Raw genomic sequence first — 27,267 nt, 5'->3', positions numbered from 1 at the left:
GTTCATAAATAGGACAATTATCACAGATTGATGGGGTGGCTCAAGTTTCCCGAGGCTGGCAATTGTGGTTGCCACATCTCAACTCTCAGTGGAAAAGTTTTCCCCCACTAGCCATGTATCCCAGTATTTCATTGCTAGCAGCAACACTTTTGGGATCTTCTCCAAATTCTATCCAGAAATATTCTCAGACTAAGTGCCAGTCCCAGATAAATCAGTACCAATCAGCAGTACCTTCCTCCACTTCCAAATGGCTTGACTAGTGCCCACAAGTCAGGACAGGGATCCTCAAGTGAAAAGGCCAATCCATCAGGCTTTGGGATTTTGGGCAGCCCATCCTGGACAGGCTTTCCCCTGCCAGGTGACACAGCTGCAGATCATGGTCAGACCTCAGCTCCTGGGAGTACAAACACCTTCATGGGCTGAACAGTGACTGGTTACTGCAAAAGGGGAAAAATGGGCTGCTCTGCAGAGAAATAGCAGCAAACCCTCCCTGAATGTTCTTCTCAGAAATGAATGAAGACTCCTTGGGAATATGTGGTTGAGTAAAACCTGCTCCAGGGTGAGTTGCTCTGTTCTACTGGGTGGCAGAAAGACCTGCGGAGTTCTGTGTGTGACAGCAGCAGGGTGAGCAACACCATGCCAGAGCCAGAGGTGGATTGTACGCTATATGGTACTCTCAGAATATCCTCCTTCCCTTCAGGTCATGAACAGAGTTTAGCTGCTGTTTTTCTGGGGGTTGCAGTCTATTTTTCCCTCACAGTGCTAATAAGAAGACCTCTATTCACAGTAACGCCATGAACTCCCTTACCCAGCCCCGAGCGAACGGCTGAGCACGTTGCTCAACCAGACCACAGGCAAGAAAGCCATCAGCTGACAGTCCCAAACCCTCCAGCACAGCCCTTGGAGTGGGAAAGGACAGGGCCAAACACCAGCCCATGGGCACACGAAGGGCCTTGGCAGCTGCTCTGCCCTCCCTGTCTGGTCTGCCTGTACAGCTGACACAGAGCAGGGACCCCTGTGCACAGGGAATCTCCTCACCCACGGGAGGGCTGCAGCACCAGCACTGGTGACAGAGGCCGTCGAGCACAGAGGGGCTGGAAAGCTCTGGTTCTGGGCTCGGTTGTTTGAAGGGGCCCCTGGCACAGGGCCCTGGTGTCCTCCAGCCAGGGGAGCTCTGTGCCACACTGCTGCCCACGTTCCCTGGCAGGAGGCTGCCCCACTGCCAAAAGCAGCTGCTGGGGATTCACGCTCTGAGGGTGCTACGTGCCTTTTCCCACCCAACCACGTCCCTCTGGGTTAAAGGTGAATTGCATTACGGAACCCAATGCATAATAAAGAAATGCAAGATATTTCCCTGCTTTTGTCTCCCTCCTCCTTTCCAGCCTTGCATCAGCTTTTTCCTCCTCTCCTGCATTAACTTCAAACTCCCTCCCTCGTCCCGAGAACCCCGCAGCAATGCAATGTCTCTGGGCTCTCCAGCTTGAGGAGTTTACTGCCCACACTGGATTTATGCTGTGTTAGTTTATTTAATGGGCCAGTTAGGAAACTCAGAGTGGGATCAGAGTGTGCTTGGGATACGCATGGATCTCAGGAAGACCTGCCAAAAGCCCCTGGGCAATCTCTGGCCTCCAAACCAGTGCAGCATCAGGCCATGCTGCATTGACAAGGAAAACAGGAGAATAGCACTGCCCTTCTCTGTGAGAGAAGTCGCCCATTTCAGCAGGGCTGTGCACAGAGCTGGGCAACCAGCACCTGCCCTTGGGCCACTGACAGCCAGTGGTTCCCAGCCTGGGTTCTCCATGGGCTGGCATGCCACGGGCCTCAGCCCACAGGAACAGGCTTTGCCTCCTCAATCCCTGCCTCACTGCTGTGAAAACTGTGCCACAGAACTGTGGAATCACAGAAGAGTTTAGGTTGGAAGGGACCCTGTCATGGGCAGGGACACCTTCCACTGTCCCAGGTTGCTCCAAGCCCTGTCCAACCTGGCCTTGGACACTTCCAGGGATGGGGCAGACACAGTTACTCTAAGCAAGCTGTGCCAGGGCCTTACCAGTCTCTGAGCAAAGAATTTATTCCTAACACCCACTCATCAAGGATGCTGGCCTCATATCTCCAGCCTTTATAACCAGCCTATAGTTTGTCACATCCAACTCACAAGCTTTGCTAGCACTGAGAGCCCTGCTCTTCCATTTTCTGTTCCTTATGTCACAACAAACTGTCTGGACACTGCAGGAAGCATTGAGGACACTTCTCTTAGTTTTATACAAACAGAAATTTCTGTTCTGGGACTCTCTGGATGGGTTAGCTTTGCTTTGCACGACACAAAGCAGCACAGAAAACGACAGAACGTGGCCCACAAGCATGAAAATTCAACACAAAACAAGGGCTCCATTAACCTTCCCTGCTCTGGATTCAGGTGGTGGCCAGGCAGGCACAAGAAGAAGTTTCTCCTCTGACAAGCAGCCAGCACTGAAGAAATGCCAAGCCTGAGCACCTGGCTCCTGCCACACTCACACCAGCTCTGCTCCCACCTCCAAGGCCCACGACTTACTTTGATGCTATTCTGAAATCTCCTTCTCCCAGCTCCAAACCAAGACTTGAAATTATTAGAGGGAGTAATGCCTCTCAGGGCAGAATGCAAATTTAAAACACTTGTCCCAAATAACAGGAGGTAGTAATTAGGCTCCGGCACTCCAAAACAGCATCCCTCAGCTACACCCTTTCCTGACTGCTCCACTGATGTAGGACATGTGCCATGTGATGCTGTGAAAACCCAGGCTGCACAAGGCTGTTTATCTGTATAGAAATCAGCTCCCTGCTTTTAATTTTCCTCCTTCACTCTGTGCTCTGGCCTATGAGCTTTGCTCCCTGTTTGTTTAAACCTTTTGCTTCTTGTTGCTGTCCCTTACCCTGGTCCCACTGGCTTTTTTGTTTGTTTGTTTGTTTGTTTGTTTTATCTGCTCAAGGTGCCTGTTTCCCTAAATAGTTATCTCTCTTTCTCTCTCTGTCTTATTCCTTCCTCCCTTTCCTTACCTCTTCTCTTTCTCACAGTTAACCAGAGCCTCCTTCCTCTTCCCCAGGCTTTCCTGTAAGGCCATTTGCATTCTTTCTCAATCACATCAAACAGGAGATTTCAATTTAGCAGCAATCAGGAAAACACCTCAGACATCCGCGTGGCATCAGAGCCTCCTGCCACCTCCATTCCCCAAATCCCACTGAACTCTGGCTCCGTGAAGCAGGAGCTCAGCTTCACGTGGCACCGAGGTGACAGAGTGTGTGAGGCACTGCCGTGCCCGGCTGCCCCCGCACCACTCCCAGAGCCCTGCTCTGCTCCGGGGGACCGTGTCCTGGCTGAGCAGAGCCACGTCCTCCTGTGCATCTCTTCAGGCCAGCAAGGGCAGCTCTGCTGCTCCTGTGAGGCAAAGAATGAAGTGAATGATGCTGACTGCCACAGGGTGAGGGCTGAGCTTAGGGCTCAGAGGGATCGGATGCCCGAGGCAAAATAACCGGGACGCAGCTACCTTGCCCGGCTACTGCCCGTGCCCTCGGGAGGAGCAGAAAGCTAAAGAAGACAGGTCTTTATGTGGCCTTTAGGAATTAGATATGTTCATTATAATCTGATTAAAATTCCTTACAAATACACTTTAAAGCTATCTCCGGAATCAGGGAATGGTCGTGGATCTCCTCAAGCACGGGATTTGTGTTTAAGAAATTCTGTTGTTATGGTAAATCTATGAAGAATGTGTCCAGCTCTGCCACAAGAGCCTCTGGTTCACTGCTCACCCCGACTGCCAGGTTAAAGATGGGCTGAGACTGAAATTCCAGGGAAAATAAGGCAACCTAAAAACAGATATTTTCAAAAAGGCCAATGGAAGCAAAATGACTGCGGGTTTTGTTTTTTTTTTTTTCACTCTCAAATTGTTTAAGGTAGAATTTGTAGGGCAAAACTCCTCCAGCCCCTCTAAATGAGTCTTAGCCAAAGATTCATGTGCTGAGAAAGCAGAGGGGAAGGGAAGTAGCCTGGTGCCCATTACACCAAGCCGAGGCTCCAGGACGTTTTCTTCAGGGCAGCCAGAAAAATCACTGGAGTGCTGTATCAATTGCCAGAATATTTTTGAAGTTTTCTAATTCATCTGGAAGTTTACTTGCTCTGAGTATTGAGATGCTCGATGGCTTTGGATCCTTCTGCAGCCACCAGGACAGCTCGAAAACTGCTTTGTTTTAAACTGGCAGCACAGCTCTTGAGACATTCCCCCACCAGGCGTGGGGGCTCTGGACATGCCGTGAGCCTCGCAAAGCCGGGGCAGTGCTGCTACAGCAAAGGTGGGAACATCCCTGTGCCGAGGAGGTGCCGTCACTGCCCGTCCTGGGGGCGATGAGCTGTGTCAGCCCTGTCCTGTGCTGGACCATTCCCAAAAAGAGAGGGGAGGGTGTAGGGGAGAGGGCTGGCTGCACCCCGGAGCGAGGGGGGGACATGGGGCAGCGCTCGGGTCTCAGCTGCAGCCGCAGAGAGCGTTCTGAGGGAGGCTTGTTCCCACAGCCCCGGTGCATCCCGACCCCGGGACCAGCAGCCTCCGCCCAGCCAGCCCAGGGCTGATTTCACATCCTCCAGCCCGGCGTCCCCTCCCAAAGCTGCGGCAACTGCTGGCCCGCAGTTACTACAGCGCTGCTTCCGACGTCTGGCCACCCCGCTGCCCCATCCCTCCTCGCGGCTCCCTGTCTGGAGCCGTCTGGAAGACCCCGCGGCCGGAGGGAGGCGTTTGCCGCTCCCCGAAGCGCGCCGAGCCCAGCGCACGGGAGCGGGGCGCGCATCCCCGATCCCCGGCAGGAGCACAGCGCACAGCGCGCTCTATTTTAATCCCGTCAAGGGTCTCCTCGGGAGCGAGGCAGAGCCCGGCTGTGCAGAGTTAAGAATGAATCCCTATTTTTAGCCTGTCCTGGGTGAGGTAAGTGCGCGTGAGTCAGACGCCGGCGTGGGATGTTGCATAAGCCGGGCCTGCGCCGCAGCTCCCGGCGCACGGGGGTGAGAGGAGGAGGATGGAGGGAGCCTTCCCTCACCGCTTCCTGGCATTGTCATTTCAAGACAGACCCTTCACGGTATTTAAATGCAGGGTTCTTTCTTCCCTCCCCACCCTCCCCGAAAAATTTAATTAGAAACAGCAGTAGGCTGGTTATGTAATGTGATTAATTGCAGCATTAGAGTGAAAAAATATAGGGCATACAGGTCTTAAAGATTCACATGCAAAGTCATGTGTGGGAGTGAGAGAGGCAAGGGTGAAACGCAAGACTTATCTGTTTGATTAGGTGCTTTTCACAGGGCACCGTGATTTATTCCCTGAGTAATTTCGTCGGAGGTATCTGCAGATAGCTAAAGCAAAAAAATTTAAAAAGGAGCAAATAAACATCCAGGAGACAAGGAGCCAGAAGTGCTTTCACAGCACCTCTAAAGGTTACTGGTGTTCCCTCAGCTGCAGACCTGCCCCTTAAAGCACTCACTCACACCAATAAAAAGGAGGTTTTCCCCTGACTCATGATGAAGGAGCTGCAGACACTGCAGCTAAACTTTCACTATGCTGGAACGTTATTCTAGGGAACATGTGAAGCTTCCGATGAATTCTTTTCTCCCTGCCTTTTGTAAGCCTCTCGGCAGGGAAGCCCTGGATTCCAGGCTGGCATTCCCTCCCACCGGTGACCTCCTAAGCAACCGATGCTGAGGGCGCAGCGCTGGCGATGCTGTACTCGCCACGGCTGTTGATTAAATCCAGCCTAGTTCAATAATGGCAAGAAGACACCAGCGTGTTTGATTGCTCCAGTGTCCTACATGTCCAGAGCTCCACTGCAGAACAGCGGCTGTCGGGGTCTGAGTGAGCTCCTCTCCTCTAAGCTGAGCTCTGCCACGACTGAGGATGCACCGCTGGCTGGATTTTAGCACTGCAGCTCTTCAGAGGGAAACAACTGCTGTTAATATTCATGCGGGGGGGGAGATGAAAAGGCACCGAAGAAGGGAGCTCATGGCAGGGTACCAAGGATGTCTCAGCAGGTTTTATCCTGTGCTCTTGCTGGGAAGAGGAGGGTTCACAGCCTGAGTGCAGCTGTTCTCACACCACGGATATTCTCCAGCATTGCCTTTATGCCAGCTATGCCTAAACTCAATTCTGAGGCTCCACTGAATCAAGTATTAATTTGAGGCAGCCTGAGCTCCCTCTGAAGTGAAGGCTCTTCCCTCAGTGCGTTCAGTCTAGTTCTAGAAAGCTTAATTCCTGGCAGCCTTAGCTGTAAAGCCATGGCTGGAAACACAAAAACCTCCACACTTGTTGTCTCCTGAAAAAAAAACTTCATTTGTTACAGCTGTGCAATGATTTCAGAGGCTCTGGATTTGTCAAGCAGCTAAATGCCAAGATTAATTTAAAAACAGTTTTACAATTACCTTGAGTTTGCATCTTCTTTCTTGCTTTACTAATAAGCAAAACATTAAATGATTCATATTAGAAAAGAGATTTCAACAGTCTTCTCAGGGAGGCCAGGAGCTCACTCCAAGTGATAAATGCAGAAATTCCCTCCCACGAGGCTTCCAGTCCTGACTGGAGCCGTAATGTGAGGGAGAGCGAGTGGGCCAAGAAGTCCCAGGCCATGAGCCGGGTTTGTGCAGCTACACAGCCTTGCAATATTCCTCAGCTGCTTTCCTGCCTTTCTAAAGCCTTCCTCTCCCTGCACATGACAGCCAAGCATGAAACACATCCCTGGAGTCAGCATTTGACTTCACCTGTCCCAATGCACGTGTTCCATATCGCTTGAGCACACTTCCTTCTGCAGAACCTATTTGGAGACAATTAGAGGGACAGATCCTGAAGATGCTGCTTTCCCTGGTGAAACTTTCCCTGGAACCATTTTCCAGTGGAAACTTTTTTCCTCTCTTAGAAACTGGACAAAAAAAAAAAAAATTGTTCAGGTTTCTCAGTGCTAACTAAGTGCACAGTAAAATATCTCTTGAAGAAATCAAGATCAAAGCTTGCACAATTAGAGACAAACCAAAATCAAGGGCACCTTTACTGAAGCTCATTAAAAATATCCTTTGTACTGCTCTCCTGTGTGGCACCCAAAGTCTCTTGAATACTGTGGTCTAATGAGAATGCAGTGAGGGTTTTTTCCCTCCAGTATTTTTCTTTTCCATAGTTAGCAACTGTCATAGTTTAATTAAGGGATGTCACAGGCATGGAGCGCTGCCCCGAGATAATCAGACCCTGCTGGTAGATAACTGCTGAGGTGAAGACAAGCAGGAACAGCCACCGTGCAAGTGCCAAATCATCAAGGGAGAGCAAAGTTCAAAAATGGAACTGACAATCCTTCATTTATAGAGGTGGGAGATGCTTTTGCCAGCCTTTGTGAATAGGCCCCTCCAGTCAGGTCTGCCTCACAACCCCTTCTGAGCTCCTGACTCCCCTCTGGTGTCTTTTTGCTCCCATGTTGTGCCTTGAGGGAAGATTCACTCCAAAGTATCTCCTGGGTGTCTGCAGCAGCACAGACGTGCTGCTGGCACAGCCCTTTCCTTGCAGCAGCCACTGACATGCCCTAAGGAAGGATCCCAGCTCCCACCGGGACACCCCTTGGCTGTGAGCCCTGTGTAACCTCACTAAGAACTGACCCCCAGCCATTCAAATCCCTACAAAGGCTCCCACTGCTTTTAATTTAGTCTTTCAAAGTATGCACGTCTTTATTTGTTAATATTTACCAAAGCCCTTCCAGTCTTTGGCTCTTTGATTTTGCAACCTTTTATGATTCTCACTAGATGAAGTTTTCTTTTCCTGAAAAACAACCCAGCCCCAACCCAACCAGCTGTGTGCTCCTCTCTCCTGCTCTTTGTGCTTGCTTTCATGGGAAGGTTGTCTCCCTCTCCTTTTCTTTTTCCATCCAGGTCATTGTTGATCTGATCATTCCAGGAGCAGTTTTGTGCTAACAGCTGTCTCTGTGCTGTGCCCTCTGATGAATCCATGGCCTGCTAACAATCCAGATTTCTTGCTTGTTGCCCTTGCCTGGCTTCATTCACAGATCACACAACAGTTTTTAGAGGGGTGGTGTACACTTTATTTCACCAATTACTTCTATTTCTCAACCTCTGTGGCACAACACCTTATAGATTCCCCATCTCTTCAGAATTATCTTCCAATTAATGTACTGGTACTGTATTTTCAGCAAATATTTCTTTTTAATAGAAAATGTGCCCTAAAAATGGCATGCTGGAGTTCCTGAATAAGTTCATCAACACAAAGTGCTCTGAAGATGGCTGGATGGGGCTCAGGTCCAGGCTCAATCCCTATTCCTGAGGAGGAGCCCACCAGCCACACAGAAATAAAAGAAAACCTCTCTTTGGAATTATAACACCTCATACAATTTTCCCATGGTACTGGGGACAATGCCCAATGGGGCTACAGCATTTTCAGACTCCACAGGTAAAGCAAGATGGACAGTTTTTCTTGGACCCTGGCTGATCCCTCACTGCATTATTAACAAACAGCTGTATTTTGACCGGCTTTGATGTAAACTTTAGCTGACCCAGTGGTGAGGTTCTTCAAGTGAGACCACCCCACAGAGGTCCCTGGGTGATGGGATCAGAAAGTAATTGTGAGTAACAAAGAGGAGCCAAACTAATTCCTTCACTCTGAAAAATGGTGTGTGTCTTCTGAGCCAGGAAACAAAAGGATTTCCATGGCATTCCCGTACAAAAGTATTAATTATTTCATTTCCGTGAAACCAGCTGCATAAAAAATTCGAGGCTTTCCCAATAAACTGTGATAAAACCAAGCCCCCATACTGCTTAATTGCACTTATTAGCAAGCCAATTGTCTGTCACATTTATTTTGTTATGTGGGCCATGTTTCTCAGAAAGAGCATGATATTTTTAATCAAACTTGTAATAATCACCACAAGACAGATTTTTGAAGGGCACAACTTTACCCAAACAAGCACATTTATCATCGCTGAGGGCACAGAAGAGGTGGCTGTATCTTGGTATATGAAAACAGCTGGTTGTATAAAGATATATTTCCTCCATCCCACTCTGACTCTAATGCGTTTGCGGACCTGCTTGATGGACCTTCGAGTGAGCCTGGGGCTCAGGTCCCTGCCCAGGTGACGGGAGTCACAACACACAGCACATAAATCATTGACAGACACACAGATTTACGTGCTCCAAGACTGTCACATTGCTTCTTTTCCAGCTGGGACAGCTGCATCTCTCTCCACCTGTTCCACCAAACTTCAGCCCCACAGCTCTCCTCTGTCCGGCGCGGACGTGCTCGGCGAGCGCACGGCTGCGGGCAGAGGTCGCGGCAGCGCTGCCTCCCTGGCAGACGTGTTCCCAGTGGACTCTGGCCTCTCCTGGCTGCCACACCACCCCTGTCATTGCCCACAAGGTGCCCGGCACGAATATTTCCTAGGCTGCAGAAAGCACCGTGATTAAACTTTCCTTCCAGACGTTTATCTTAATAACCCACACACATCCTTAGCACGCCGCCCTGTTCTTGTTTGTTCCATGAATATTCCAGACGATCACAAAGGTTGTCCAACGCTCTCCACCATAAATCCTCTGTCTCAAGTTGATTACAGCTTTGAAAAGGTTCACTGGTGTTCTCTGCAAAGGAAGCAAGGGGGCAGAGATATTTTATCCATGCTAAAATAATTCTAAAATAGTTTTTTGTGGAAAGGTCTGATGCCAACATGCCAACAAAAGCTGGCAGTAGAGAGAAGGGTTAGTTCTGCCATCTTAACGGTGAGGCCGTTGACCAGATAAGCTAATAACTGATAAGCTTCTGAGAAGCTGCAGATGTTGCATTTCTCAGCGGAGGTTTGAAAGATGCTCCCAGCTGAATTCCCCAAGGATCTCATCCATGCAAGGCCCAGTGGGCTCTCCTCTGCAACTGCAGATGCTCTGGGCTCAGCCTGGGCACTCGGGCTTAAGATGGGATATTTAACTTCCTTATTTTCCTGGGGATCTTTGGGGGTGGAAGCTGCCCCTCTCAAGCACCAGGAGGGCAACACCTGCACTTCTGCTCAAGAAACTGAGCTAAAGTTTGCTTTAGCTCAAACTATTTTTTTTTTTTTTCAGAAACTGGTAGAGAGTGGCAGGGCTGGAAGGGAGATTGGGGGCCAGGCAAGGATGCAAGCACAAGCAGCCCTGAGAGGGGAAGGCAGAGGAACAGACTGAAGGACAGAGTCCTGATGGGCCCAAGCTCAATGTCTGGCAGCTCCCTTTCAGAGAGCTTCAACCAGATCCTAAATCTTCTAACTCCCACTGCACTTCCACCATCTCCAAGTGTCCATGAAACCTTCTGGCCCCATGCAGAAAGCTGTGAGAGGATGGCTGACTGCCCCAGAGCTGGCTTGGGGCATGTGGGTCTCTCACAGCCACAGGCAACACCCCGAGTTACAAAGGTAAAGCAGAACACCGAGTCCTTGCTCGTTAAGAAACACCCTCTGCTCTGCTCACCGGCTAGACAGGGCTCCGTGCAAAAAGCAGGAGATGAATATCTAATAAGGCTTCTAATCCATGCCCAGAGATAAGCCAAATTAATTTTGCACAGGCATCTCTTTTCAGTCCCGGATTTGGCAGCCACAGAATTGGCCTTTGAGGAATGTTTCATGTCTGTGCTTTAATCATTTGGGGCTTCACTGTGCCAGCTGTGGTACAAGTGGGGACAATAAGGACCAAGGAGATATTTACATGTGGCAAAATAGACCCAGCAGCAACTTCTGTGTAGTAAAAAAAAAATCCAGGTGGGTACGACTGGCAGGAGGACACTGAGGTACCACAGGTGGGTGAGGGATGGTGACTAATGACTCATGGAGGCAATTTAGAGATTGCATGGAGACCCCAGGGCAACTTTCCAGTATCTCAAGCAGGCTACAGAGAAGATGGAGAGGAATCCCACCATGACCTGTAGTGATAGGACAAGGAATAATGGGTATAAATCAAAAGAAGGAAAATTTAGTTTAGCTATTAGAAAGTACTTGCCTGTGAGGGTGGGGAGGCTCTGGCACAGGTTCCCAGAGAAGCTGTGTCTGCCCCATCCCTGAAAGCATCCAAGGCCAGGTTGGATGGGGCTTGGAGCAACCTGGGATAGTGGAAGATATCCCTGCCCATGGCAGGGCAGAATGGACAGGATTTAAGGTCCCTTCCAACCCCCTAACACCCTATGATTCCATGAATTTGGAAGGAACAGTGAGTGACCCTTGCGCGCAGCACACGCAGTGAGGCAGCGCGGAGGCCGCTCACACACACGCGTAGGTGCGAAGAAGGAAATGTCACATTCATTTTACAGCGCTTCCCACGCTCTTCCATCAGCAGGATCGCTGCCCGGCCGGGACATCCACTGTGTCCCTGGGGAGCGGAATTCACACCATTTCTGAGGGAAGCTGAGGGGGGGTGAGCTGAGGGGTGAGCGGTGTGCGGCTCCCCGGGGCCGGGCCGGCTGTGAGGGCACGTTCCCCGCTGCACTGTCCGTGAAGGGCGGACCGGGCCGGCTGTGAGGGCACGTTCCCGCGGCACTGTCCGTGAGGGACGGACCGGGCCGGCTGTGAGGGCACGTTCCCCGCGGCACTGTCCGTGAGGGACGGACCGGGCCGGCTGTGAGGGCACGTTCCCGCGGCACTGTCCGTGACGGGCGGACCGGGCCGGCTGTGAGGGCACGTTCCCGCGGCACGGTCCGTGAAGGGCGGACCGGGCCGGCTGTGAGGGCACGTTCCCGCGGCACGGTCCGTGACGGGCGGACCGGGCCGGCTGTGAGGGCACGTTGGCCTCGGCGCGGTCCGTGAAGGGCGGACCGGGCCGGCTGTGAGGGCACGTTGGCCCCGGCGCGGTCCGTGAAGGGCGGACCGGGCCGGCTGTGAGGGCACGTTCCCCGCGGCACTGTCCGTGAGGGGCGGGCGCTGTGTGACTGCCGCGGGGCCGGGCCGGCTGTGAGGGCACGTTCCCCGCGGCACGGTCCGTGAGGGGCGGACCGGGCCGGCTGTGAGGGCACGTTCCCGCGGCACGGTCCGTGAAGGGCGGACCGGGCCGGCTATGAGGGCACATTCCCGCGGCGCGGTCCGTGACGGGCGGACCGGGCCGGCTGTGAGGGCACGTTGGCCCCGGCGCGGTCCGTGAAGGGCGGGCACTGCGCGGCCCCGAGGCCCGCGGCGGCGGCCCCTGGGGGCGGGCCGGGCCGGGCCGGGCCATGCGGAGCGGAACGTGACGGGACCGCGCCGCCTGGGAGCGGGGGAAGCGCCGCCTCCCGCCCGGCCCGGCCCCGGCTCCGGCTCCGCACGGGGACAGGCGGGCGGCCAAGGCGTGTCGCGGGCGTGCAGGCACGGCCGGCTCCGGTCCTGTTTCTCTCCCTCCCTCCCGTCAGCCCGGCCCCCGCGGGCACGGCCCGTGTCCGCCCGCCTTCCTGCCGCCCCCGCCGCCGCCTGGCAGCCGCCCCGCGGGGCTTTCCAGCGCCGCCGCCGCGCCCAGCACGGGGCGGCCAAAAGGCGAGAAAAGACCCCAGAGCCAAGAGCTGCGCCAGCCGCGGGGGCCAGGACCGCCTTCGGCCGAGCCCCGTTAGGGGCTGGGGGCGGACAGGGTGCAGGTAGCGGCTGCCGAGCATCACTGCCCGTCCCTTGCGCCCGCCGCCAGTCGGGCTGTTCTCAGCCGTTCTCAGATAAAACAAAACCAGCGCACTGCTGGATTTTTATAAGTTAGACCCTGGGGCTGCCTCATGGGCAGGAATGTCACCCGCAGCCTCCAGAGCGAGCCCGGGCTCCCGTGTAGCCTTGGACGCGCCCGCTGTGCCGAACAGCTTCAATGCCCGAATTGCCGAATTCCCGGCCCGGCGGAGCGGCTCTGTGCCTTTGGAAATGTTGAGCTCACCTTTTGCTAAGCACATTCCCTGGGGATTTCGGGAGGTGCAGCAGGCATTTAAAATAGAAGAACATGTGAGACCTTGTTCTTTCCAAAAGGCCTAAGCATGCACTTGCATAATATTCAAGTATTATCCCTGTAATTACATTAGGTTTTACTTTTCACAATATTAAAAAAAAAAAAAATTCAATCAGAACTACACTTCGCAGAAACTAATATTTCTTCTTTTTAGTATTTTATAGATAATATTTTACTTTAAAACTTAAAAACTCTGTTTCTCAGGCTGTTACCTTGCAGTTTATTATTTATCAGGGCAGAACTGCACTTGCTTGGGATCTGACTGATCCACTTGACTCGGGCTTGCAAGGACAACGTGATTTTCCAGATTTTATTATGTTGGGACTTATATATCTGGAACCCAGTGGGCAATTTATGGCTGCAGCGTCACGTCTGATGCGCCAGTGCCATTAGTGGCATTCTGGGCTGGTCTTAAATGCTTCATCTGCCCCAGTCAATGCATTATAGTGGTTCAGCAGAAACTGGTAATTTAGCGCAATCGATGTCTTGCTTCCTTGAAGAAAGAAACCTTTCAGGGTTTTTAATTCAATGTCTCCTAATCTGCTGGAGGTATTGTATTTCCCCAATATAATCCTGAAAAAAACTCCCAGTTGTTCTTAAATAAAATAAGCTTAATATATAAGTGATACCTTAAGTAAACCTTGAGCCTGACACGGCACAGAGAGACGTGATCTCTCTTTAAAACAATATGAAATGCAGTCCAAATGTGTTCGTGTTTGTTCCAGTAAAGAGGGAAAGGTGGTGGTGGTTAACAAGAAGCAAGAGAAAAACCCCCGGCACAGTCATTTTTTAAGTCAAACAGAGGTCGTGCCAAGGCAAGAGGGAAAATGTTTTCTGCTGTATTTTCACATGACATCAAGGGGGCTGGAGAAGCTGCTGCTGCTTCACCCTGGCACCAGGAGCATCCGTGGGTTAAACCTGAATATTCCAGGGTGGCCTTGGCCAGCTGGCTGCAGGCTGCATGGAGGGGTCTGGGGTGTTTTTATATATATATATATACCCCATTAAAAGTGACTTGACTATAACACAGGGCTTCTTACATTAAAAGAAAAATTTTAAGTGCATCAGCAAATGGTTACTGCAAGTACCAGTGGCTTTCCCAAACACCTTTTCATTTCATTGTACCAATTTTTCTACTCAGTGGCCACTTTTTATAGCACATGTGTATCTTCAGAATGAGCAGGAAGCTTCTTCCATAGTGCAAGAATTGGCAAATCCAAATTTCAGTGGGGCTGGTGCAGAGAGGTGATGGTAGTGTGGAGGAACCTGGAACAAGCTCTGATATCCCCTGTCAGGAACTGCCTTCCCGTCAAAACGTGTGGAAGAGAAATTGGTAGTAAAGGAATGGAGAAGTCAAAGAAGGTCTATGAAATATTTGACCATTTTGTGTTTAAATAACTTCTCTGTAGCTTGTATGCAAAGTGCCATGCAAATCAACACTGCTGAGTCATGGCCAGAGTGGGGGGAAAAAAAGGCAATTTAAAGTGTGACCCGAGAACATCGTGAGGGAAGGAAAAATCTTTTGAGTTTGGAATTTGAACCACTCCTTCATGACAGTCACAGTATACAATTAGGGGACAGTATATCAAGATAAGAAATGCCTAAAACAAATTAAATCAAACATTCATAAAGCCCAAATTATTGTAAATATCAGGTAAGGAACTGCAAAAATATTTTTCATCTCAGCATTTTTCAACAGCTTGAAAAAGAAGCCCTCAACTTCTTAAAGTCAAAAGTACAGCAGAGTAGATGGGTAAAATTCTGAATAGCAGCAAATCCAGCTATCAGCTCTGGGGGTATTTTATATAAAATAAGAATGTATCAATGAAAAGGTCATGATTTTCTTGGTCATTCTGGGCTAATGTCTCTAAATATTTTGGGGTTCATTCTGCAGAGGCTCTGGTGTAAGGCTGCAGGGTTTATCCTAACCCTGTTTTTCCCAGCGCTGAGGATGCAGGGCGGTGCTGGAGGGAGTTTGTGGAGACACAGGGGAGAAAAACTGCTTTGCTACTCCAGCAAAACAACTTCAGCATTCCGTGCCGTTCCCCTGCCTGTCACTTTCTGAGAAGGGAGGCTGGGGCTGGCTCAGTGCAGGGTTCAGGACAGGGGATGGATTTGGAGTGAGGTTTATCACTGTCCTGTGTCCCGCTGGTGCTCGCAGGAGGGGGGCAAAGTCCTCCTCGTCACTCTGGCGTCACTTGGGCATTTATCTCCAAAGGCCTCGTCGTTAGGGAGCTGTAACGGGGCAGAGGGAGAGAGGTGGGAACAAGGACTTTGGGCTGAACCCTGGCTGCACCGGCAGGACTGCAACCCGCGGCGTTGAACTTGGGGTGTTCTGAACTGTGTAAGGGTGCTGGCTCTCGGTCCCTGGCACAGCTCTTCGCTTGAGTTCCCATCCCAGTTGTTCTGGTGGCTGAGGTTTAGAAATCTGTTTGAAGACAATGTTATCCCCGTTGTTTCCTACCAATCCCATCCTTTCACTCTGTCATTTTCCTACCTTTCCCTCTCAGTTCGGGTGAGGCCACCTGAGGAGAAGATCCCTGGCCTGAGTTTGGGCAAGAGCTCTGCCTCTGAGTGGGTGTTACGAGAAAAACCCCTGAGCATTCAAATGAAGGACAAGAGCAACAGCTGTAGTAGAGTTTATATTTCAGTGATCATGGGACTTTGGGTCGTTTCCTATCTGTTTTTCAGTAATGTGTCTGGTGGTTATAAAATGAGCAGTATTTATCTGACCCGGGAGGCAGAGACATTACCTCATTGTCACGGGGTCAGTGGCAATTAGACTGCAAAGCCCAGCCAAGCAGTGCCGCTGGGTACAATAGTCTGTGGCAGGCTTAACCTTTACGGTCACCGCTGCTCTGGGGGACAGCATCGGAATGGCCAGAGCAGAAATGCCCTTTCCTCCCCAAACCCCTCCCAGGCAGCTCACACATGCTCCTCCCTGTATATGTTAAAAGACTGCAATATATTAATTTAGGCAGTATGGATGGCTTAATGATTTATATCAGTCTCGATTTGGAGTTAAAAATTAAGTTCATCCCCAAAAAGATGTAGTAAGGACTGAGCAAGAGCAGTAGTAACACAAGAGCAATAATTTTTAGACATCAGCCAGCTTGTGGTTACGGTGAACACGGTGTACAAAGGTGAGCAGCCGTGTCAGCAGCTGTGCCCAGCGTCACCAGCCCAATTTAACCTGCACCTGGAGACGATGACAACGGCAGCGGGGAGCAGCAAAGGGCCCTACCCACTGCTGCCCACCAGCAGCTGAGCCTGTGCTCAAGGGCATTCGGAACTGAAACCAGGTGCTTTCCCTCTCTGGAGGTGGCACTGTGATATTTCTGGTCTATTCACACACAGTTGTATGTCACACACTGTGTCCTGTCTGTGGGTGACAGGCTCAAAGCACAGGCTAAACCCCAACTATAAATTTAAGGGCCATTCACTTTCAGAGAGCACCTTGAACAGTCACCCCAGAGGAGCCACTGAGGGATGCGGGTCACAGCTCCCCCCTGTTACTCACTGTGCCAGCAGGGATTTGTCAGGGGTGGGCAGGATGCTGCGGGAATGCGCCGCAGGAGCTGTGCCTCAGCCTGGCTGCCTGCCACCAGGGCTTTCCTGCTCCCTGGAGTCACCCAAACCTCTGATTCACGCTGCCTGCCCGGCCTGCTCCTGCACGAGTTCATGCACCACCTCTGGGCTTTTGGTTCAGGAAAATTGAATGTTCTGCCTATTCATTTTTTCACTTCATAAAATGTGGGGTTTGGCACAGGCTGAGGTAACCCTGGCCTCCCAGAGAGACAAGCTGGGGGAGAGGGAAGGGGGCAGCCCTGTAGGTACTGTACAAGCATGTAATCTTCCCTCTTGCTTTACAATTCCAGTTACTCAGAATTAGAGTGAGGGTGTGGGTAAGGAGCAAGATTTTCTCCTACAGCCATGTCAGACTGAGTACTAGACCCACAGAAAGACCAGGAACTAGGCTTAGAAAATACCTGAAAAGCAAAAATCCGAGTTTATGTTCTTATCTTGTAGGCACCAGCTCAGGCCCCGAGTTTGGGGTCTCATTTCATAGACAGGTGATGGGAGAGAAGGGTGGATGTGTATGAGAGCCTCTGGCACAGGGATGTGGCCTCTGGTCAGCACTGAACACACTCCCAGCTGCTTTTCTCCATGCTGGAATCACAGCTGGGAGCTCTGCCCAGGGCGAGGTGGGAAGTAAAGTGCAGTATACACTGGGCAGCAGCCTGGAAGAGCCAGGTAAAAGCTTTAACTAGCCAGATGTCCCTGAGATAGGGGCTGCTTCATTCCTCCTTGGATACTTATTCCTTCAAACCCTTCCCCAGGTGAGGGGATCCTGCAGCCCACAGCCTTGCTATCCATGCCTTCTGCTCACCCGTCCTGTGCATCTGTGCCAACGTTGAGGAGTAGTTGTTGGCAGAGCATTTCCTTAATAAATGGATTGCTCTGTTTGGGGTGGTACCAGGTGGTTCCTTCAGGGCCATCCATTCATCCCAGACATCCTTTGCACTGATGCCCTTGGCTCTGTGCAGGAAATTTTCACAGGGCCAGGAAGAAACTTAGGAGCGGCCGTGATGGCACTGACATCAAAGGGCTGCAAGGAACCTGCCTTTCCATCTCTTCCCGACATTTACATTGAGCAGGTTTTGGAGGCCACTGTTTCCTTCTATTCCTCCCACTTCCTAATTTTAGGGAGAAAAGGGAGTAAGCTCTGGTTGCCAACCACAAACACACACCTTTGGGAGAGAGGCTCCTGACGCAGCAGAGCAGGATGTCTGCGAGCACATTCAGGAGGAGCCCATCAGCAGCATTTCCCTGTGGATGACTCATCCTGCCCGGCCAGCCCTGCCTGTTTGAGGTTTTCCGTAGCCCTAGTCCTGGCTTCTTCCAGACTTGGAGCAGCTGTAGGTTTGGGGGTGTCTCCAGGGTGAGTCTGGATTTCCATGCATTTTGGGTTTAAATAGCTTAATTCTCTCATCAGCTTTAGATCTAAGAGGACGCAATCCAGGTTGCTCTCAGCAGAAGTCTGCTGGCTGTTGAGGTGACCTTTTGTGCCAGAATGAGATTCACTGGCAGCAAAAATTCAAATTAAAGGCAATAAATACATTTATCAGTAAAGGCAGTCAGTCACGGGGCCACATTGCAAAGGTCAACACCAAATTTAGCATCACGAGGAGATGTTCTTGAAAATGTGGGGCAGTTTTCCCACCACTTTGGGGTTGGACACGGGGAGATACTCTGATTTGCGTAGTTGTGCTACTGCACAACCGCAAGTTGCACTAGGGAAGGTTTAGATTAGATGTTGGGGAAATGTTTTCCAAGAAAAGGTTGTAAAGCTTTAGAACATGCTGCCCAAGTGGAGGAGTCACCATCCCTGCAAGTGTCCCAAAAAACCAGTGGAAGTGGCATTGAGGACATGGTTTACTGGTGAACATGGTGGCAGGGCTGGGTTGACCATTGATGATCTTAAAGGTCTTTTCCAACCTTAACAATTCTATGATTCTACTTGATTATAACGGTTCTTTGGTTTGTGAATAATGAATGATCCTGTGATTAAATTGATGAAAACTCCCATGGTGTGTAAATAGAGGCAAGCTGCAGTTTTTAGCTCCTCTTGGGGTTGCTAACACCAGGGGGATAGAATTTTCTTCTTGGAATGTGATTGTACATGATGTTTGCACCCATCATTCATAAGGAAAAGTTTCTTACAGACTTAACAGATTGTGTTTCCATCTCTGCTGCGTAAAAACAGTGTTATGGACACAAGCGAAATGGAAATCATAACACAGCATCTCCACTATTTTAAGAGTCATATTGGAACACATGGAACAGAGATGGAATTCCACTCTTCACTGCCTTCAGATTTGGTGTTCTGTGTATTTACTTAGCGCTAGAAAAGGAAAGTGAAAACAAACCCATTGCCTCAATAAAGCCCAGGAACGGGCTTTGCTCCTGCCCATTCCCTTGGGACCAGGCACCATTTCCAGGCAGTGGAAGGCCTCTGGGCAAGCAAGAGCTGCAAAGTCCTTCCTGAGATGAGACAAGAAAGGGGGAAAAAGAGGGCTGAGAGTCAGGGTGAGAAGAACCAGCTGAGGAGAACTAATGGGTGAGAAAGCCAAGAGACAGGTCTGAGGAATGATAGTGCTTCTGGAGGGAAGGGCTGCCTGGAAATGGGTTTGGCTGTTCCTGCTCCGTGGGGCTCCTGGGGAAGCACCTGCCTCGAGGCACTTTATCCAGCTGTCAGCATGTTCTCACACAGACTCTGGATGCATCCCAGCATTGGGAGCTTGGCTGCGCACAGGGTGCTTTTCCCATCTCCTGGTTTTTGCTGAATTTCAGGCTTTTTTCCTGTGTTGCACGGGCTCAAACTGCTCCTGTTTCTCCCATGGAGACCTGAAAACAAGGAGAAGATTGGGCACTTCCACACCAGCAGTCAAGCTCTAAATCAACCAGCTTTTCTGGGATTTTTTGTTGTTTTGCTTTTTTTTTTTTTTTTTTCCCTGTGAACTTCCCCATCCAATTCCAGCTGCATCCCCTGAGTTACTCTGATTCGGTCCAGAGTTATTCTTTAATTTTTTTTCCCTTACATAATTTCAATTCCAAGTGTCCCCCTTACACACGTAACTGCAGCAGAGCAGCCAGGATTGGGCAGGCTGCTCTGATCCGAGTGTCCGGCGTGGCACCTCCTGTGTGCACGTCACAATTTCGGGGTGACTAAGCACATTGGCAGTGGTATTCAGTGGCATCTCTAGAGCACTGCTCTATATTTGTCTTTCCTTCCTCTGTTTGTGTCGGTTTAAAGGAAAAAAAGCGGGTCCAAGCTACGTGCTGACAAGACTTGGCGATTCTGGATGGCAGGAGGGGTACGAGGCTCAGCGCAGTGAGTACTGGAAAGATATTTGTCACTGCAGATTCTGCTTGTCATATGCAGAGATGACATGCAGATCTCCCTCTGACAGATTGATAGTCATTCCGAGATGCATCCACCCACAAAAACCACAGACATGCTGCTTGACTCAAATCTTGACTTTAACCACAACTTTGTGATGCAAAACTGGTGGAGTTTTTGGTACTTTTTGTTAAAAATGAAATCTTTATAGGGGTTTTCCAGCATCCTTGCTAGTTACTAAAAACAAACCAACATCAGCCTACTGGATGGGACAGCTCAGTTTACTCGTGGGTGGTTTTGACATTCAGCTCATTAACATGTTTAGTCTGAAAGAATGTTGGAAAGGTAGTAAATAAAAAATTGGATGGAGAAATACAGCATCTCTCCAGAAGTTACTCCTTATGTCGCAGTGACAATGCCAGTTTCACTTAGAAGGAATATTTGTCCTGATTTTACTCCAAATACCCACAGCTCGTCCTGAGCGAGCTCAAAGCCTGGTCAGTGTGTTTGTAGAAGCAAATGCACCGTGCTGAGTGTAAAGGTTACGCTCTGCGCTGGCCGGGGCCAGGAAGTTCACAGCTTCACGGAACTTCCAGCGCGGCGTGGGAGAACCTGGGCACGCTGGCCCACAGCCAGGGAGTCTCCCAGGGAAACAGGGAGCCACCCCAGTCCGTCAGCATGAACTCTGCGTCCCCACGTAGGGAAGGCACTTGACATGGAACTGGCTTTGGCTGTTCTGGCACGGGGTGGCTCCACAGGCATCCCCTGGGACCTCCTGTGCACTCCTGCCTCAAGCTCTGGGACGGCCCCATGGAGCAGGGACATTGGACCAGGTGACCCCTTCCCACCTGACGCATTCTGGGATTGGATGTGTGCCTGGAATTGCAGCCAGTGGGTCTGCAGAGCACAGAGAACACACATGGCAGCGTCGTCAGCTGCTTATGTTGGAAAGGGGAAAGGGAAAGTACTCCAAATAAGTTTCTCTTGTTCGGAAACACAATGGGCAATTTAAAACCCCTATTAGGCATGTGTGTAGGAGCATTTCCCATCCGGGGAGACCAGGGGGATTGCTGTGGAGCTGTATTATGACTTCCCTGATATCAATCAAGCCCCCATTATGTAACGAGGTCTCCATCACACACGCCCCAGTGCGAGGCCCCGCCGCGAGCACCGAGGCTGCAATCCCGGCTCCTTTGTCCTGCCCTCCACCAATTTGCTGCAAAATTGAGGATGAGGCTTGAATTTGCCATTGTGGTGGTGCTGGGGCCGTGGCTGTGCTTTCAGAGCAGTTATTTGCATTGCCTTGATTAGCATGTCACCTGCTTCATTAGCGGAGAAAAGGCTCCTCCACGCACTCAGCCAGTCATGCAAATTGAGGAATGCACGGAGATCCTTCCCCTCTAGGACTTTCCATTATTAGCAAAATTGGTAGATTCGGTTTGTTCCTTCCTCTTCAGAAGGTCACTTTTGATTTCCACCTCTAAATGGAAGTTCTTATTTAAGAGACAAAGTAATCGTGGTCCCAAACTTTTAACATCCAGCAGTTCTGTTTAATGAAACCTGATGCCAAAGGAAAACCCAGGTGTGTGCAGGGCAGGTGGAACCTCCCTGGTTTCAATCTAATCCTTAAACCAACAGCCATCTGTCTGTCACCCAGTCATTAATTTTACTGGATGTCAGCAATGTGTTTTTAGAGCAAAAAAGCTCCCTCCTGTGCAGGACCTAAACTTACATTACGAATGTGTCTCAGGTTTTGGAGGATTTTTTTCACTTGAGAGTCCAACAATTGTGAATAAAGCTTTTTGTGATGTCAGAGATATTCAGTTTTTGTAGAAAAGAGTACCCCACATGGGGAAATTAAACAGATCCCTCACAGAGCTTTTCTCTGAGATCAGGAAGTTGCCGTGGGGCACCAGATCTCAGTCCAGAATGGGAAAGTCCTAACACAGATTTGACGTTGGAAGCTGCAGTGACAGAACCACCACCAGCCCCAGCGGGGTTTTCACCATTCCGTGTCTCTGCTGGCACAGCCATCATGGGCAGAGGAGTTCAGCCAGAAAGAAAAAAATAAAAATGCTTTGAAAACCCAAGAGTGAAATAAGGAAAAATGTAATGGTCACGCATGAAATGTCACTGCAGAAATGAATCTGCAGACGTGAATGACCTGTTTGTGGGCTGAGGGGAGGAACAGAGTCACTTTCCTCTGCTGACCAGCTGACACAGCCTCTGCTCAGGCTGGGGACACAGCGTGACCTCCTGAGCCATCTGTGCCACCCCTGGAACCACCCACCCGCCCGCACAACTGCATCCCCACTGCTGGGGTGGTGGCTGTGCTCTGCTTCTCTTGCTGCAGCTGCACCCGAGGGAGAGAACCTGCCTTTTTGCATCTCCCCACAGCTCCTGGGAAGGCAGAGCCGCAGTGAGAGGCCCGGGTTCCACCCTGCTGGTTTCACACGGATCACAGAGCAGAGCAGGGCTGTGCCAGTGCTGAGGCACTCGGTGGTTCTGCCTTTTTAAGGTAAAGATGAAGCAACAGCACACATCCTCAGGGGTGCCCTCTCCGGCTGTGCTCAGCCGCCTCCCTCTCACCTGACTGGCAGAGGCTCCGGGAAGCCTGACAAATTTGTGTGTCTGCTTATCCCTGGATGGCAGGAGGGGAAGGAGTGAGTCAGGTACGTGTCTCTGCTGCTCAGGGAAAATGAAATCCTGCTCCTCCACCGCGCCACGCCGGCGGCAGCCGCAGCGCCGCGCTCCCTCTGCACACACCTAGCTGCAGAGGGGAAGACAGATTTGCCAGGAGATATATATGGAAATACATGTGATTAAGGAGTCACAATCTCACCGATAAATCTGGCTGGGAGACTGCTGGTCAGGCTGCCCTCCTTCCTCCCTCCCCCTCGGGTGCCCTCCCGCTGAGCTTTCCTGATGACCTGAGCTAGGGGCACCCACCTCAGACAGTTGTGTGCGCTCACCAGATTAAAGATGATTAATTGTACCAGGTAGTTCCTGCTACATCTTAATCAAATACACATAATCAGCAACGCTCCTGTGCACACGATACTTGGAGCTGGAGGGGCTTTTAACTCTCACATGCTCCAATGACAGCCACAAACCTAAACTATCAGTGGGGAGAGTGTGAAGGATCCCAACCCAGAGTGACCGCAGGTGAAGATCCCTGGGTGCCAGTGCCTCTCACTGCTGGAGGAGGGACATGCTCTGGTTTTAAAAAAATCAACCTCTGGCCCTCTGGGCACTGGAACAAATCCCATCCTTACCTGCCAGGCCTCTGTGATGCCACATCCCAGGATATGTGAGTGTGGCAGAACTGCCACACAGCACCTTGGAGGGGACACAAACCACCAGCAGCCTCTGACTGTAGAGTATTTTGCATCATTTATTTAAATACCTATATTTATGCATTTACAAATTTTCATAGCTCTGTCTGCAGCTTTTTTTCTTTTTTTTCCTTTTGTAGACAGTATTGCAGAGAATTCAGCTTCTGTAAAATGAGGTCCATGTATAAAACTATGCAGCGGATTGGAGGAAAAAACCCAACCAAACAACAACCCAACAAGTTTCCTTTCACACTCTGGAGAATCAGAAACCAAAGAAAGTGACCGAATGAAAGGGGGCAGGGAGAGGAAAGGGTGGGACAGAGCAGCCTCAAACCAGTGGCTCTCACACAAGCATTACACACGTCAGTGCTCAGCTACAGGACACGTTTCAGTCGGTGCAGTGCCTGTTTGCTAAAGCTTTAGCAGGCACATAGGTCTCTAATGAAAAAATAGAAGGAGAGGATCCTACACACTGAGAATGCAAAGCCTGGACAGCCCCGGCTCGGTCCTGGGAGACTGCACCGACTCGCCAGCAGTGCATCCTCATTCCAAACTTCATTTTGCATAAAAAGTTCCCTTTAAGAAATCTTAGCATTTAAAAAACCCGGTGTCTGAGCTCTTCTAGCCTCAGTACTCTAAAGAAATCTCTTGAAAAATACCTCCTGCTTTCCTCACTCGGAAGCTTCAAAATAATGTTTTGCTTTAATCGATACCAATTGAACAGCTCACGGAGTCCCAGCATCATCCCTGGGAGGAAGAGGCAACAAATATGGCATTGCAAGATATTTACACACATGGTACAAAAATGTCCAAGGGTATGAAAAAGTCACCAGTTACACAATTTTGCAGCAGCCTCATTTACACCTGTAATTTTATACCATTTATTACATTGTACTAACACACCAGATCCAAAGATGTGCACTCCCTTTAGGACATTCAGGAGTTCCAAATATATTGTGATTGCATAATTCATATTGCACAATTGTATAAAAACATAAATACTAGCTATTCTATCCTTTTTTTTCTTTTAAATACAAAATACATGTCACATAGTCAAATAATCTTTTCAAGTGCAATTCAGGTGCTCTCTTAAGTCCTTCCAAGGAAAAGGCAATTTTGATAGTTTTGGCACAAAGTTTAACCTCTGTCCCGTGCCAACAGTTCTAATCACAATCCACGCGCCCCCAGCTTGACCAGAGTAGCAGTCATATACATCTAAGTATAAAACCAGGGTATTTACAGGATGCACAGAAGGTTCAGGGAGCAGCCTCCGGGCTGGGGATGTTCGGGGTGTCCCGGAGGGGCTGTGACCCTCCCAGCTCAGGCTGGTTGCTGCTGCAGGTTCACATTCATGGGCGGGGGGTGTCCAAGGAGACCGATGCGCTGCTTCTGCTTCCTCTGCTCCGTCATCTGGAAAATTAACAAGTTTGCTCATTAGGCCTCGGCGCTTCCCGTGCGTCAGCTCGCCCAAGGGCCTGTTGTGCTTGGCGTTTGCTGCGGAGCACTGGCTACAACCAGCGCCCGCTCCCGGGGCAGGGGGTGACTCCAGCCCTGGCATGGCCACGAGCCCGTCTGCGTGCCCGGACACTGCTGTGCCAGGGACAGCTCGGCAGAGCCCGGCAGACGGCAGGAATCGGAGCGGGAGCAGCCTGCAGAAACCTCCCCTGTCAGGAATTCTCTGTAACCCGTCCAGCAGAGGGGGTGGAAAAAGGGGCGAGCCCTGCAGTCAGGCTGGGAATACCCTTGCCTTTGCTGGAAAACACTGAGCACTCCCCGCTCTCATCCCGAGTGAGCCAACAGCCCTCCCCATCTGCCAAGGCAGGACTTAACCGCCTCACTGCCACACACCCCAAACTTCGGCATTCCCCATCTGCTTCCCACTCATTAAACACCGTTCTCCTGACCGGTGAACCGTGAACGGAAAATGGATCACTGTTATTACTGATATTGAGAAGTGGCCACAATCCAACGGCTCCGCTCTGCTTTTTTAAAATTCTGCGAGGTTTCTGACAAGTTACATAAGCCACGTAAGGAATGACTCTGGCTGGGCAGGGTCTCGGGAGCCAACAGCTGGATCCCACAGCTGGATCCCACAGCTCCTGCCGCGTTGTGGCTGCGGAGGAGCCGACACGTGGGAAGGCTCACAGGGAACGCCAGGACAGCGCCTCATCCCTGCCCCACCGAGGGCACCTGGGCTCCCCCAAGAGCCCCCACACCCTCAGGGTCAGCACACCATGATCCACACTCCCATCCTGCTCCTGCTGCTCCTTCCAGCTACAGCCACCACTTAACTTCTCCAGTTTTTGCTGTTTAATGACAAATGCCAGCCAGTGTCACTGCTTGTGGCAGCAGCCCCAGGAGAAGGGAGGTGGCGTGTACATGTTGGGTTCATTTGTAACACACTTGGGATCGTGGAATTGTTAAAGCTGGAAAAGACTTCCAAGATCAAATCCAACAGTCAACCCAGCCCCACCACCATGGTCAGCACTAAAGCACTTGAGTGCATCTGTTTAAAACCCCAGTTTCAGTGCTGATGGAGTTTCCCAGCTGGGGCAGGGCATCCTGGTGGCCGGCCAGTGGCTGACCTCAGGTCTGGAGTTCTCTGTGGGGAATGGGATTGCTCCAAACGGGCAGTGCTGGGCAGCCTCTGCAAGGCTCCTCTGCTGCACAGCCCACACCTCGCTGTGTGCCCAGTGGCACTCCTTCAACCACCAGGAAAAGGGCTGAAACACCATCATTCCTCTTGAAACCATAATTAACCGTGACCTCAGCCCAGCACCTTGCTCACTGCCTGGCCCAAGGGGAGGCAGAGCTGCTCTTTTCCCTCTCCCCAGGGCACACCTCCTGTTCCTCTGCACAGCTGCTGGAATCCTCTCCACAAAGAGTTTCTAATGCTTCGCAGGGAATGGAAGCAGGAGGAGAGGGGTCTTCCCAGAGCTCTCTGAACACGCACACAACCCACTCCCTGCTGAACCTGAATGTTAAACTGCTGCTAAGATAACCCACAAGTGGAAATGCAGAGAGGCCACAAGGACTTGGCTAAAAAATGCCCCTTTTACATTAATCATCTTCCCTGAGCAAACTGAGAGTCACAATTTCACACTGCCAATAAACTGATTCAGAGGACGCATGGAATAAAAATGGAAAGAAAGAGGAATAATGAAAAGGGACCGTAGGAGATATTTTTCAGGCTGTGTAGAAAAGGGATGGTGCACCCTGGTGCAGGTGTTTGCTGGCAAGTTGTGGCTTTAAAAAAAAAGGAAGAATAAAGCAACCAACCATAAATAAGAGGGAGAAATGCAATTTTAGTGTCAATGCAGAACATTATTAATCCTGCATTAAGCTTAATGCTGTGTGGAGGGCACAGGGCTGCAGGAGGGAGCAACATTTACTGGAGAGTGAATCTCCTGCAAAACCTTTCCAGTGACAGCACACCTGGGCTAACAGGCCATAAAAGCCAGGCACAGCGAATCCCCAGCGAGCTGCCAGGCCCTGGAATTGTGCTGACAGGACCCAAACACTGCCCCAGGGGCCCGGGCTTCAGCTGAGCCAGCTCCCCGATAACGCCGGGGCCGACAGAGGCAGCCTGGCTCCAAAGGTTACGGTGAGCTGGAGTCACCTGCAGGAGCAGGGCACCAGCTGGGGCAGGAGCAGGGTCCCCACGGGACCCAGCACCTGCCCCTGCAGGGTCCCACGGGACCCAGCACCTGCCCCTGCAGGGTCCCCACGGGACCCAGCACCTGTCCCTGCAGGGTCCCCACCAGACCCAGCACCTGCCCCTGCAGGGTCCCACGGGACCCAGCACCTGCCCCTGCAGGGTCCCACGGGACCCAGCACCTGCCCCTGCAGGGTCCCCACGGGACCCAGCACCTGCCCCTGCAGGGTCCCACCGGACCCAGCACCTGTCCCTGCAGGGTCCCACGGGACCCAGCACCTGCCCCTGCAGGGTCCCACGGGACCCAGCACCTGCCCCTGCAGGGTCCCACGGGACCCAGCACCTGCCCCTGCAGGGTCCCCACGGGACCCAGCACCTGCCCCTGCAGGGTCCCACCGGACCCAGCACCTGCCCCTGCAGG

The 27,267-nt window shown here is 51.2% G+C and overlaps 1 protein-coding gene and 1 long non-coding RNA gene across 15 annotated transcripts in view; one reads left to right on the top strand and one right to left on the bottom strand.

The window, feature by feature from the left end:
* Positions 1–27,267, top strand: part of LOC137480927 (uncharacterized) — a 448,694-nt gene that overhangs the window by 166,681 nt on the left and 254,746 nt on the right. The window lies entirely within an intron of this gene.
* Positions 23,233–27,267, bottom strand: part of ITPR1 (inositol 1,4,5-trisphosphate receptor type 1) — a 162,845-nt gene continuing 158,810 nt past the window's right edge. For all 13 annotated transcript variants that reach the window (XM_068202353.1, XM_068202356.1, XM_068202354.1 and 10 more), the window contains one exon: positions 23,233–24,601. In XM_068202353.1, the coding sequence (XP_068058454.1) occupies positions 24,512–24,601 (90 nt within the window). In that variant the 3' untranslated portion in view covers positions 23,233–24,511. The remainder of the gene's footprint in view (positions 24,602–27,267) is intronic.

The sequence above is a fragment of the Anomalospiza imberbis genome, chromosome 11 (genome assembly GCF_031753505.1).
Source record: "Anomalospiza imberbis isolate Cuckoo-Finch-1a 21T00152 chromosome 11, ASM3175350v1, whole genome shotgun sequence".
Classification (NCBI taxonomy): domain Eukaryota; kingdom Metazoa; phylum Chordata; class Aves; order Passeriformes; family Viduidae; genus Anomalospiza; species Anomalospiza imberbis.
The sequence above is the reverse complement of the archived record's forward strand: the minus strand, read 5'-3'. Positions and strand labels throughout refer to the sequence as shown.